Source organism: Silurus meridionalis, chromosome 17, assembly GCF_014805685.1.
Source record: "Silurus meridionalis isolate SWU-2019-XX chromosome 17, ASM1480568v1, whole genome shotgun sequence".
Taxonomy (NCBI): domain Eukaryota; kingdom Metazoa; phylum Chordata; class Actinopteri; order Siluriformes; family Siluridae; genus Silurus; species Silurus meridionalis.
The window spans coordinates 6,501,450-6,516,176 of NC_060900.1; the positions used below are offsets into that span (position 1 = coordinate 6,501,450).

The 14,727-nt window shown below is 37.6% G+C and overlaps 1 protein-coding gene and 2 non-coding genes across 4 annotated transcripts; 1 reads left to right on the top strand and 2 right to left on the bottom strand.

Annotated features, from left to right (window-relative positions):
- Positions 1-1,056: 1,056 nt before the first annotated feature.
- Positions 1,057-1,128, bottom strand: trnat-cgu. Its single transcript has one exon. It is a non-coding gene; the product is annotated as a tRNA-Thr (tRNA).
- A 1,653-nt stretch (positions 1,129-2,781) lies between these two features.
- On the bottom strand, positions 2,782-2,853 carry trnat-ugu. Its single transcript has one exon. It is a non-coding gene; the product is annotated as a tRNA-Thr (tRNA).
- A 2,446-nt stretch (positions 2,854-5,299) lies between these two features.
- LOC124400287 (polyadenylate-binding protein 1-like) lies at positions 5,300-11,922 on the top strand. 2 transcript variants are annotated; one of them, XM_046872005.1, is made up of 8 exons: positions 5,300-5,364; positions 5,607-5,705; positions 5,799-6,023; positions 6,329-6,424; positions 6,579-6,816; positions 6,947-7,029; positions 7,287-7,450; positions 11,818-11,922. In XM_046872005.1, the coding sequence occupies exons 1-8, from the start codon at positions 5,362-5,364 to the stop codon at positions 11,885-11,887; spliced, it is 978 nt and encodes a 325-aa protein (XP_046727961.1). In that variant the 5' UTR covers positions 5,300-5,361; the 3' UTR covers positions 11,888-11,922. The 2 variants fall into 2 exon arrangements, with proteins under 2 accessions (XP_046727961.1, XP_046727962.1); XM_046872006.1 differs by having other exon boundaries at positions 6,953-7,029.
- The last annotated feature ends 2,805 nt before the right edge of the window (positions 11,923-14,727 follow it).

Here is a 14,727-nt window from a genome sequence, read left to right on the forward strand (position 1 = left end):
TTGATTACTTTAAAACTAACCTTTATCTTGGATATCACAGGGATTATGTATGTGGATATTTGATCTGTTATCTGGTTGCACATGTCATATTTATTGCCATAGAAAAGCTGTTGCTATCAAACATTGTTTACTAAATCAACTAATTCAGTGTAATGGTGAAGGAATAGATCAAATAGGGCCAACTGATGGAAGGTTTGTGAAAAAATTTCTTGCTCCCTTGTAACAGTATTTTTTAAGTATTTTTAAAATGCAAAAATACAGTAGTTTACATTCATAAATGGTTTGGCTGCTGTCTTTAATTGTTTATTTTGATACTCTTAAAGTTAGGGTATTTGGTATTTTATTTTAAATACATTTTGATGTATCTTTGCCCAAACCTGCTGACAGCCATGTGATCAGGACTCAGTAAAAATCCTAATTATAAAACACAATAATATTTATATATTTTTATCTATATGGGCTCTAATCCAAACCCGTTCCAGCATGACCATGTACACCCCTGTACACAAAGCAAGCTCCACTAAAGCTCGCATACAGCGCGTATTTCTGTTCGACCGTTTTTATTATAAATATAAATAAATAAAAATGAGACGATATTAAAACCTTCATCGCAACATCCGTTTATTTACAATGTTCTTTCTTTACTCAGATATAAAATAAATAAATAAAATACTACTTTTGTGGCATTTTTTTCTTCATAATGCCATAAACCATCGAATATTCTCTGATTATGTAATCCGTATGGAATTTAGAAGTGGTAAAGTTTCTCCGGTATCACCTCATTAACCGTCCGTGTGGAAACATAGCAAAAGTTCCGTTTGGTGCCCTGATCATTTACAAAACACCATAATCACATCTACAAGAATATTTTGTATTCATGCTCTATGTTGAGTTTGGTTTCACTAATAATAATCATACATTTGCATAAAGCATGCATATTTCTCCATGCCCATGTTGATTAGAGTATTAAAAAAGATAAAGTGTTCATTTTGGTACATTTGGAACAGATTAAAAACATGCGATTACATTACCAATCTTCAGCAAATAGCTTGTGAAAGGCATGAACGGGGATTGAACCCGTGATCTTCGGTTTACGAGACCGACGCCTTCCCACTAGGCCATCATGCCTGACATGTGCTGAGTAAATGGTCTACAACCAAGCAAATCATCAAAAAATAATAATGAATGCATGCAGATGTAAAATTTACTGAGTTAAATATTGTTCTCCTTGGTCATCATGAATAAACAGTGAACCAGTAAATTTGAAACAACCAAACAATTCAACGAACATAGAAGGTGTATGGTGTTAAAAGGTGCATCTGCTGAGACACATTGCTTATCTTCTTCTTTCGGCTGCTCCCATTATGGGTCGCCACAGAGGATAATCTGTCTCCATACCCCCCTGTCCTCTACATCCGCCTCTTTCACACCAACTACCTGCATGTCTTCCCTCACCACATCTATGAACCTCCTCCTTGGCCTTCCTCTTTTCCTCCTTCCTGGTGGCTTCATCCTTAGCATTCTCCTACTAATATAACTCATGTCCCTCCTCTGCACATGTCCAAACCATCTCAATCTCACCTCCCTCACCTTGTCACCAAAACATCCTACATGCACTGTCCCTCTAATAAACTAATTTCTAATCTTGTCCATCGTCGTCACTCCCAACGAAAACTATAACATCTTCAGCTCTGCTACCTCTAGCTCCACCTCTTTCCTTTCACTCAATGCCACTGTCTCTAATCCATACAACAACGCAGGACTCACCACAGTCCTATAACCTTTCATTCTTGCAGATACCCATCTATCATAAATCATTCCTGTCACTCTTCTCCACCCACCCCACCCTGCCTGCACTCTTTTCTTCACTTCCCCAACACACACTCCATTACTTTGCACTGTTGACCCCATGTACCTGAGCTCCACCACCTTCTCCACCTCTTCTCCCTGCAACCGCACCACTCCACTGCACTCCCTCTCATTTACACACATCTCCCTTATGTTTAAAGATCGGTACCAGCAAACTCCTTCTCCATTCCTCAGGCATCCTCTTACCTTTCAGAATCTTGTTAAACAATCTGGTTAAAAACTCCACTGACATCTCTCCTAAATATCTCCATGCTTCGATGGCACATTGCTTATGCTGTCTTTTTTTTTCTTTGATTTCACGATCCTTGCTTTACTTCACTGTGTATCTTGAAATAACCTTTAATGGGAATGGAATAAACGCTGTCAGAGTGTTTTTACACTTAAAGCTTAAGATGTTATTTCAGAAATCCTAAATGGGTATTGGACGAACGCAGTGGAGTTGTTAATGATCTGCATCCGTATTAGGAGCTGAGGACGCTGAGGCCCTGCTTAAGCAGTTTTACATAAAGGTTTTTCCTCGAAGCGGCATGTTGGAAGGTGTCACTTGGTTGTTTGATTTTAACTTAACAAGTATCCTAGCCGATAAGGGCTGTAGAGATGTAGGACACAATTGGGAGCATATAGATTTGCATATATATATAAAACATTGAAAAACTGCTTGGAGATACTGGGGATTGAACCCAGAACCTCAAACATGTAAAGCATGTGCTCTACCACTGAGCTACATACTCAGTTAAAGGTGATCATCCCAGAAGCTCACACTTGCAAAATAACATCTCACAACCCATTGTAAGCAATTTGAGTTTTGCCTGGAGAAAGCAATGGCAACACCAAGAAACTGTTTCAAGTTGATCAGATATTTGATGGAACTTCCGAAGATTAAAGTGAAAATAGCAGAAGGATACAACAAACAGGCACGAACGGGAATTGAACCGGTGATCTTCGGTTTACAAGACCGACGCCTTGCCACTTGGCCATCATGCCTTTTGACACAGTGCAACCATGACATTCAACAAAACAACTCAATATAAACTAAAGTGCGCTTGCGTCGAGAGTAAAACCCACTGACATCCAAGCGTTCATAAACACTAAACTGTTGGTTACTTTAAAACTAAACTTTATCTTGGAGATCACAGGGATTATGTATGTGAATATTTGATCTGTTATCTGGTTGCATATGTCATATTTATTGCATTTATTGGCAAAGAATATTGAAAATAATAATCTTCTATGCACTGGGAGACGTTTGTCATAGCAGAAGGGTGATTAGTATTAGATACATTTATCATCGAAAAATCCTGGGGTTCAGCTCCGTAGGGTCGCCCTATGCGAGAGTCTACAGAGTAGGATATCGTTGCTGAACTTAACACATTAATTTATATTCATTTAGACATATTCTGCTATTTATTTTGTTTATCCATTTTATTTAGTGTTTTAAATGAACCAAAAATGAGTAAGCATTTGTTATAATGCGAATACACTTTTAGAAAATTAGCTGTGTATATATTCAACATCTATAAATTTTTACTATGCTGCAGAAAACTGAGCAGAGCAAATTTAACTTCATACAGTGGATGAAGTCTCCAAACTCAACAACAGTTGCTGGTTTTGCTGTAACTCGGGAGATAATGAAGTGCAGAAAGGTGTTCAGACAGAGAAGATGTAAAAAAAAATTGTTTATTAAAATATCAGAGCATCTATTCCACGATGCAACTTTCCCATTCCCATTGCAACACTTCCACATCTTACCAGGGACAAAAAGGTACAAATCGCTAACATCCAAATACAATAGGAATCACACTAGTGCCACCTAGTGGTGAAAATACCCAACTACCTTTTATCTGCAAAAACAACTAATTGTATTATATTAATTTAAAGGTGAAATATTTTTAGCAGCTTCAGGCAAATTTTATTTAGTGAGAAAGAGGCTAAAATAATTTTTTGGGTAATAAAGGTTCCAGAGGAAGTGAAAATGTTTACAGACTCTGATCTCAGGGTTGCTTTCTGAAACAATTCTACAATTAACACATCAATTTACATCTTAATATCTGACCAATGGAGACAAAATCTCACCAAATCTGAAACCCTTCCAGAACAGATTTCACACCAAAAGAAATATCTTAGTTTTTATTTTACTTCAAACATTCATTCAGTCATCCATTTCATTTATTTAAAGACTCGAGAGGTAAACGACTCAATTCTGTGTCCTGTACATCAGTGGTCCCCAAACCCTGTGCCGCGGACCAGCACTGGACCGTGGGTGAATTGGTACCGGGCCGCACAGAAAGTATACATAACTTACATTATTTCCGTTTTATTTATTATCTGATTCCGAATGATGTTTTATTTTGGAAAATTACCGGATTCTCTCCACCACATCTGTCTATAACTCACTCTTGATATGATGATCATGATGCCTCGGTCACATGTCTTACCTACATCCACTACCTTCTTAAAGGAGCTGCTCCGGCCGCTAACACATAATACATTACCGCTAAATTTAACCTCCCAAGCTAGCAAAATAAACAAAAACAACACAGTGGATTCACTTTTATTATTATATTTATAAAATACCATTTTATTTTGTTGTATCTGTCCGCCACACCTTAAAGGCCGGTCCGTGAAAATATTGTCTGACATTAATCCGGTCCGTGGCGCAAAAAAGGTTGGGGACCACTGCTGTACATAACCTACGGAGATTTTGCGATGCTCATCAGAGTCACATTAAAGACAAAAAATTTTTAAAGATAAAAATTGAACAAATCGATGATGAGCCAGAACTCTGTAACCCTCTTAAACCAACATGGATGACAGAGTCGACACTTCCATAAAATCACACATCTCTTTTACACATCAGTGAGAATAAATCCTGCTGAAAACATACAGATTAATCTACATTTCAGCTGTTTGTATAATCCTCTGTCAATAAAAACACTTTTTGTAGATTATATCTACTACAAAATTTCACCTCTTTGCATTACACTATCAAACTTTTCCATTAACATAAGTACAATGATGTGAACATTTTACTAAAATATTTTCATACCTATAAAAATCAGGAAGAAACAAAAGCTAGAAGTCTTTCCACTGGGACAAGCACTTTATTAACCGTTTTTTGAGAGCGACTGTTGCCCCCTATTGGTGTGGCGGTGTGATGCCGCCATCGTAAGTGCTGGAATTGATCCTGGAAGCCACGCCTCTGTTATGACGTTTACATCCCTGAATGGTGCAGCAATCTTCTGCAATGAACCAATGAATGGAAACGGCACATGAAGGAGCCTGACGGCAAATTACCATGACGACCATTACCAAAACAAATAAACACAAATACAAATACACACACACACACACACACACACACGCACCCACCCACCCACCCAAACACACACAAATACACACCAATAAGTGTACACACCAATAAGTGACCAGAAAGATTTCCCTACATTAATATTTGTTTTTGTGATTTATTTCTCCACTTTTCCTCTTTCGACAATGGTAAGTTATAACCACATACTTAGAAAAACTGTTATAATTCTCAGTAGGTTAAGTAGCCTCTTATGTCCTTGGGAGCACTAAATCCTTGTTCATGACAATTTAGCATAGCATGCTAGCTGTAGTAGCTAACGTGAAAATGTGAAAGCTTTTATGTTTGATTTAAACAGTTCTCAGATCTCAAAGTGTCTTTCAGCACCTGAAGAGCTGAGCATCTTTAAAGCCAACTTTGTTTCTTTGTTCAGGCTCTTTTTCAGAAATCCTCTCTTGAGAACCATTCATGGGGTGATCTCATGGACGAATTGGACAATGAGATGGAGAATCTCCAACCTTTCTGCATATATGTAAGACTTTAAGCTTCTTTATAAGTTGCAAATGCATTAAACAAATCATTTTTTTGTTGTGTTTCTAACAATCTAATTCTCTGTTTAAACCAGGATCCCTGGAGCATGAATACAATCAGCCAGGTGGAGGAGCAGAAGGTGGAAGAGCAGATCCCACTGGAGATGGTGGTAGAGGAGCAGATGGTTGAGGAGCGGAAGGTGGACAAGCAGATGGTGAAGGAAAAGAAGGTGGAGAAACAAAAAGAACAGGCTGAAGTCCAGCAGCAGCCTGCTCGCACAAATAAACTCCCTAAAGAACGCCTCATCAAGAACACCAAGGTAGAGGAGAAAAATCTGTTTGCATGTTGTTTGTTTTAAAATGTAGCTAATTATTTCTAATTTTGGAGACTTTAGAGAATTTGAGAAAATGTAAAACTGTGTGTAGATAATCAGGTAAATTATGATTTATGAATCAGACATTGTTTAAGGTGTTTATGTCTCACCATAAATCTGATTATCCTGAATCACACAGAAAAACTTGGTTAAAAGTCCAATACTGAATTTTTATTTTGTACAGCTGTGGTTTGCTGTTTTTTATTAAGCCAAGACAAGTCATTAACACACTGGATGTTATTGTTTTGTAGTCAGTTACACTGCTGCTGAGAAATCTGGACTGCACTGTGGATGACAGGAACCTTTATGAAGCATTCCTGAGATTTGGGACTGTCCTCAATGCACAGGTAATTTATAACTACTAATCCTTACATTTTATTTCTTTCCCAATACCTTGGGGTTTCCTCCCCGTACTCAGCTGGTGTATTATCTGATTGTGGAGAGCTCTGATATTGCTAACCTCTAACACTTTTGTTGCACTCTGCTTGCGTTCCCATACAGGTCAATATAGAGAACGGGCAAACAAAAGGCATTGGGTATGTGACGTTTTCATCTCCCGATGAGGCTCGAGCAGCCATCGTGGAGATGAATGGCAGGGTGCTGGGCAGCAGGCCGGTGTACGTAAGTCCCTCTCAGATCACCCAGGGACGAAGTCACGGCATGAAGGTGGAAACCATCTCGCCTTCGAAACCCTGCCCAGACCCCAGACCCAATGCCAACAAGAACATCCATCCACAGAGTGAGTCAAAGCTGTTGATTAGTTTTGTGTTAAATGCAATTGAAAATTAAAAACAGAAGAACACTATTAATGTTAGCAAGTCTTACCTACTGATTGGATGCTAAAATGAGATGATTCGCTGCACCTACTGATGCAGTTCCAGATCTTGGACAAACAAATCAGCAGCAGTGGAACAGGCAGTCCACACCGCAGCCCCTCGGACTGGACACCCAGGTACTATTCTGATTCTATTTCCAGTGTATTTTATAGAGACTTTTATGAAATTTGGATGATGTTTTGTCACATCTTTGTTTGGTCACATTTTTGGCTTAATAATTGGTTTTATTCCTTTTCCAATAAAGTGTTTACTTCGCATTAGATCCTCTATTATACCAGAACCAGTGTACACTTGCAGCAAATTCCTGCTATCAGAAAAATACCTTTAATGCTAATTTTTTTTGCTTTCTGTATCTCTACACTGACTTTTACAGGTGGTACTACACAATGGACGGTCCAAGGGCATTGGATTCGTCCGATTTTCCTCTCTTGATGAAGCCAATAATGCCATCAGAGAGTTAAATGGAAAGCTGGTGAGCGGAAGGCAACAGTGCAGCTCTTTAGGTTTCTTACCACTTATCCTGCTCAGCTTGGGCAGGTAAAAAGAGAGAAATATATAAATAAAGTTTTTGCAAGCACTACCAAACTGATTTAAAAAATTACAAACTCTCACCATCATCATCCACAATCTCCATCCGATAATCTGAAACTGTGAGTGACTACGTTTAACACTGTAATTGTGCCACAAACCCACGTCCTTGTTATTCAATGACGGGAATGGGTCCGTGGCCAAAATGGGGGTGGTGAACCATCAGGTAATGTGATGATGCTCACCGGTGGGGGGAGAAAGAAAGACAGACAAATCAATGCCCAGAGCATTACTGAGGTCGGCACTAATGTTGGGCGAGAAGGCCAGGAGTGCAGTCAGGAGGAGCCTAGGTGCCACCTGAGTGGCAGCCTGTTGCAGCAGCTCTCGTTTAAGTTTGTATTCTTTTTATTTATTTTTGAAGTGTTCTGACACTTCTTGTTTTTCTTTTTGAGTATGTGTGTGTGAATATGAACTGCACTATGGACACCAACAAATTCACCGAGTTTGTTCTCCTAATTTTTTGGACTTTGTTAACAGTCGTGTTCGGAAACTCTGCTCACGGCCACGGTCCAATTGTTTACACCAGAAATTAGCTGTAAGCATTTCACAACACGGCGGTGCTACTTCGGGAAAATCCGGATATTTCCCGCAAGATAAGAAGTAGAAGATGGGGGAACCAAGCTGGTGCTCTGTGTCGGACCAAAATGAGACATTACAGACCAACTCTCCCATTCATCATCATAGGGAGATCTCTACCCAACAAGATGGACGAGCTAGCAGCTCTTACACGGCATCAGAAGGAATTCTGTGGGGGGTGGCTTAATGCTGTTTGCGGAGTCATGGCTATCCAAGCTAACACCGGATTCGACCGTGGCTCTGGATGGATTTCAACTACTGCATGAGGACAGAACGATAAAGAGCGTTAACATTTAACTTCTGAGACAGAAGTTAAATAACAGCTTTTTTTTAATAACCAAAAAACAGCATAAACTAACACCCAAGCCTGCTTGAACTCCAGGGCTGGGGAAATTACTGTATTGATCTCCTATCCACAGCAAGCACACGTGCACTCATACGACACAACACCCCCACCTGTTGGACACTGAACACCGAAGGAAACCACCAAGGAGCTTGTCCCTCACACTAGAACTGGTCACCCAAACACCTGGAGAGGAAGCAAACCACAATATAGTCAGGCCAATTTACCTGCTTACACACACACAATCAATAAAACCACAACAAGGGAAAACAAAAGTGCAAGCACACAATGAAGGCAGCATAAGCACAGGAAAAGAAAATTAAACAAACAAAATAATAAGCACAATCAGCTTCATTCAATACACCTTACAAAGAAACACATGACCTCTAAGTAGTCTCTGATGACTGTTGAGTAATCATCCGGATCCTCCAAACCCTCTGAAAAAAATATATATAAGGCAATGGTTTATTAGGCCACTTCCCAGCTGAAACAGACACACTAATGACAATATAAAACGCGTGTGGTCCATTAGCACACTAGCATTTGGCTGCTCAGCTAATCCGGTAACCCGTTAGCCACAGCACTGTATAAGAGGGACATGTGTCCCATGCCGGTGCTCGAAACGTAGAAGAAACGCCAGAGCTTCAGCGAACTGCTATTAATAAAAGGGAAATACCATAAAGTTCAATAAGTCTCACTGTTACATCCGTAGTAAAAATGGAAATCTCCATGGAATGGGAACACAAAGACCCGATGGGTTGTTTCAGCTGGATGTCGAAGGGAGCTTGCCCACCAGTCACTGGGCATCAAGTGCAGTAGAAGCAACTAGCTTGTGGCACACCACCAAGTTGAAGAAGCTTTAAAATTTGGTGAATAGAGTTAACTTTCCTGCAGAAAAAGAAGTTTCCTTCTGTGAAGCCTGTGTGGAAGGCAAGATGTCAAGAAAGCCTTACAAGCCAGTGGGAGAAATCCGTTCCTAACGCAAACTGGAGTTGGTACTTTGTTACATGTATTGATGACTATTATTGAAGACAGAAACTAGAAAAGAAGGCTGTAAAGCTCTGTTTCATGGGAAATGGAGACAATGCCAAAGGCTACAGCTTGTTTGATGAAGAAAAACGAATAATTTTAATTCGTTGAGATGTAATCTTCAACGAGGCAGATTTTGGCTAGAATCAAAAAGTAGACATTTCCTGTTTAGAGAAGGATATTGCAATGAAAACTGATGAGCAAACACCAGTCTTCCAAGGGATCGGAAAGCCATAGGATCAAGATGGATGTTTAAAGTCAAGCATCAGAGTTACGGACACGTGGACAAGTGCAGACTTGTTGCTAAGTGATATTTACAGAAGTATGGTGGTCACTACAATGAAACTTTTTCACCTGTGGTAAAATTTAAATTAATTTGCACGCTGCAGTCCTTCGCTGTTCAGAAGGAGCTAAATGTACACCAAATGGAAGTGGTAACTGCATTTCTAAATGGCAACCTGGATGAGGAAATCTATATGGAGCAACCAGAGGGATACATTAAACCAGGGTAGAAACACTAAGGAAACTAAGGAAAACAACATATTGGTTGAAGCAGTCCCCTCGCATGCTGGAGCAAAACGTTCACATAATTTATGACGAACATTGGTTTCAAACAAAGTGCCCGATGCGATGTTTAGGAATCCGTCGTATCCATAAGGAATCAGAAGTATCCGAGGGACTCCGTGTGTGCGAGTGAGATTCATCAGTCCACTGATTCTAAGGATTTAGAGAGCTCCCTCTAGTGGAACGATTATGGTAAAATCAGGCAGAATTCCTATCTCTGTGACACAAACTGCAGATGTTTCACTTTTCCGAGATTGGATGTAGTGCTCTATTTTAATAACTGCATGTTCTTTGGAGAATATTTGCTACGTTAATTGTTATGTGGCTTAAAATAAAGTTATTAGGCTATAGAACAGTGGTGAGGTTGTGGGGTGCATGTTTGTATGATCTGCAGTTCCTGTGATTGCTAATATGTTAATAATAATAATCCATTTGCTTCTTACATTAGCCAACACTCCTCATACCAACTGCAAGTGCTGGCGAGGTGTATATGTATTTGTCATTAAAACAAACATTTGCCATTGGTAATTCTTGATTCTCAGTCATTGATATTTTTCCCTGCAGAGTTGCCCCCAAATTTTTTACCATAGAAAAGCTGATAAATAGAGCAAAGCCGAGTTACTCAGCAAACCCAAGGACTACAAACTACAAACTCTAAATGACACCATTGAGTTGTTAAAAGTTGTTGTTAGCAAGTAACTGAAGTAAAAAGTAGCTGACCAAGTTGTACAGGAAACTTCCTGTATTGTCAGAAACACAAGAGAGGAGTTTCGTCCTGGCTGATCCACCTAAATCATGGGCTGTGGCAAAACAGCCGGATCTGAGGGACTTGTAAATGGGATTCATGATTTATGATGATTGGATTTGGTGAACTAAAAGCAGACAGAATCCCTACTGACTCAAGGGACTCGTAAAACTCAGATCTTTTCACTGAGTGATTCAGAAGGATTTGAATCTGTAAGCGGATTCGGATTTCTCATCTCTAGGGATGGGTCATTCATGAACAATTTATTTATTTTGAATGTGTTTTTAATGTGATTCAGTCATTTTTTACTGGATGCGCATGTACAAAGTAGGGCTGCAACAACAAATCGAAATAATCGATAAAATCTATAATAATCAGTAATGAAATTCGTTGTCAACGAATGTCGTTATTGATTAGTTTTGCTGCTCAAGAAACAGGTTAGTGTGACGGCAAGATAACACAGCCGCTTGTGAAACTGCGGAGAGTACAGGGTCAACCAGCAGCAGGAAAGTGTGCATCCCTGTATAAAACTGTATATCATATCAACATGGTATAGTTTAATGAAGTGCTATTGTGTAAAGTGTTTGTTCGCATTTGTATACCAATGCATATTTTTTCCCCTATTTTTAATCAAGCCTGTTAGCTTGCTGCATTTTTTTCGTTTTATTCTCATTTTATAGCATTTGTTTACTACAACAGTTTACCTAAGTGATTGATTTAAAAGTGACTGTGGCTTTAGGTTCATATGCTTGTTTTCAATGTTTTAATATTTAATTTTTGCATGTATCATTAAATTATTATACAAAATTTAATTAATTATATATTTTAGATGCTTATGTTTACAACAGAAAAAAGTCTGTTCCAATTTTTCTTTTTTAATTGTCAAACCAATGTTTTATTATATATTCTATATTGTTTTAAGCATGGTTTTCAACTTGCCTTATACAATTATCATTTAAAAAACAATACAAATGTTGATTTACACAAATTGCTTTACATTGCATACTCAAATGCTTTTTTGTTGTTGTTTGTTTTTGTGTTTTTTTTACTTTTTTACAGAAAGAAACAACCCAAAACAAATACGCTATGCAGTGTATTACACAGGTACCAGACTCGAGTAATTCAGTAGAGTCCTCTGGTCCGAGTTTTTTTTTTTATCACGTGACTCCCATATACGCTACACAATGCAGTAGATCAGGTTTTTTTGTGTCTAAATCTTAACATTATGTTACAATAATTATGGGAGTCACGTGACAAAAAAGCTAACAATACGGACCAGAAAATATGTGAGGTGAGCTGCTCATTCTGTTTAACATAATTTGTCCTTAGCTGCAGTGTAATATTTTAATGATTAAACCTATAATAAAAGTTTGTGTATGTACAGTAGACATGTTGTGGGATCTGCTTATTGAAAATGTAACGTTTTATTTTATTTCCGATCAAAGAAACGAAATGAACTAAATTACAAAAAATATTTGTTCATTTTGATGAGCAAATTTCCAAAAACAAAGTCACAAAGATGATCCGATTTTCTAATCTTGTGTTTGTGTGTGTGTGTGTGTGTGTGTGTGTGAATAGAATTAGAGCAAATAAGTGAAATGGATGACTGAATGAATGTTTGAAGTAAAATAAAATATTTATTTTGTTGTGAAATCTGTTCCGGAAGGGTTTTAGATATGGTGAGATTTAGTCTCAATTTGTCAGATGTTTAAATCAATCTGTTAATGATTTAAACAAGAAGTGTTTCAGAATTAGCTTTTGAGAATAAAAATATATAAATAAATGTAACACAATTTGTGTTTTAGGCAAATAAATGGTAGTTGGCCATTTTCACCACCAGGTGTCACTGGTGTAATTTCTATTGTATTTTGATGTTAGCAATTTGTACCTTTTTGTCCCTGGTAAGATGTGGAAATGTTGCCTGGCAATGGGAAAGTTGCATCGTGGAATAGATGCTCTGATATTTTAATAAACGATTTTTTTACAACTTCTCTGTCTGTGAACAACTTTCTGCACTTTATCATCTCCTGAGTTGCAGCAAAAGCAGCAACTGTTGTTGAGTTTGGAGACTTTATCCACTGTATGAAGTTAAATTTGCACTGCTCAGTTTTGTGCAGCAGTTCTGAAATGGTCCTTTTCCATTTATCTCCAGCTTCATCAACTTCAACTTCAGCAAATACTGGATGCTTAGTTTGGAAATGTTGTTTGAAGTTACTTTTTTTTTTTTGTAGTTTGCCAATTTCTCACCACATATCACAGCGCATGTAGGATGTTTTGGAGACAAGGTGAGGGAGGTGAGATTGAGATGGTTTTGACATGTGCAGAGGAGGGACATGGGTTATATCGGTAGGAGAATGCTGAGGATGGAATCACCAGGAAGGAGGAAAAGAGGAAGACCAAGGAGGAGGTTTATGGATGTGGTGAGGGAAGATGTAGAGGACAGGGTAGGATGGAGATGGATGATCCGCTGTGGTGACGAAAAAGATGATATCAAACATGCCAGCATCGTTCACAGTGGAAGTGAATAAATCTGTAAATGCAGAATTAAACTGTTTTTATCTGAGATTTTTCTTTTTGTAAAAGAAGAATTATTTTATTTTAAATTTATAATAAAATTATTATCTCAAAGAGCATGAGTCTGGACCTCAATATCAGCTACCTGCAGGTCAAGGTGTGGGGAAATTGACAGTAAATGACAGTAAATGTTTGATCGACAAAATCGTAAAACTATTTTCACAGGGTTTTCATAGGGTCCTAAAGTTTAAAATTTAAAAATCCAAATTTAGGCTTAAAAAATTCTTAAATTTGCTGTTCTAAGTTTTAAATAATGTTAATTAGTAGGACTTAATTTTCTGATGGCAATGTAAATCTACCTTCTATTTCTGTAGTGGTGTAATACTTTCTTTTCTTTCTTTCCCTTTCTTTCTTTCCTTCCATTCATCCATCCATCCATCCATCCTTCCAAACAAAAATATTTTGCTGTCTTACAACTACAAATGAGTCCAACATGCAAGAGCCAATCAGCTTTTTATTATTGGCACAAATGTCTCTTAGATTGGACCACAGACGTAAAACTAATTTTATTTCTCAGCTATGGGAATGTGCAAGTTTAGTGATACTTGGCTTAAAAAAAATAAATTTAGGAAACCGCTGAATTGTTTCAGATGAAGATTGCAGATTCTAAATCATGCACGAAAGATAAAACTGCATTAATTACTGGACTTTATAGAGAGAGACCTGATTTAGAAAGTGACGGAATTGTTCATGCTAAACAACACAAGTAATAGCAGAATGTGTCTTAATAAATATAAATTGAAGTGTTCATTCGGTTTGTTTAACGATTTAAATATTAAATCAAGTTTAATCGCATGATTGTCATGAGTTAATTTGTGATTAATCACCACTTAATTGCACATTTTTAGCTGTTGTAAATGTACCTTATATTAATACTTTTCAAGTTTTAATACACTAATCGTAACATATGTTATAAATATATTAATTATTATAAAAAAATCCCTTTGTTATTCATTGTTTAATATTTAATAATTATTTGATGTGCTTAGATGTCATGTTTCTATAGTTATATGTAATAAAAAAAATGTGGTTGTTGTAATTGTTAAATATGGTATGTGCTTTTCTTAAGAATTATGTTTAGTGATTACAACTAAACAGTCATGTTTACTTTGCTGACTCCCTCTATCTCATCCACGTTAACCCCAGAAGCTTTAGCTGTTAGCTTCGTAGGTTAGCCTAGGCATGTGGTGTGTGATACACCAGTGGGAGATAGAAAAAATAAAAAAAATAAAAAACGTGCAATGACAAGAAATAGATTGATGAGCTGAAAATGACATGAATAAAATGCAAACAAAATGTATCATGTCACCAAATAGTTTTAAACTAAAGTGACTAGTCTGATTTGAAGATATAAGAAGCAGAAATTACAGATATTTGTGTAAAAAAATGTAGTGT

Bases quoted from the DNA above. Each gene is read 5' to 3' on its own strand.
- LOC124400287 (XM_046872005.1), top strand. The intron at 5,706-5,798 runs GTAAGACTTTAA...TGTTTAAACCAG, and splicing joins TCCAACCTTTCTGCATATAT to GATCCCTGGAGCATGAATAC. The intron at 6,024-6,328 runs GTAGAGGAGAAA...ATTGTTTTGTAG, and splicing joins GCCTCATCAAGAACACCAAG to TCAGTTACACTGCTGCTGAG.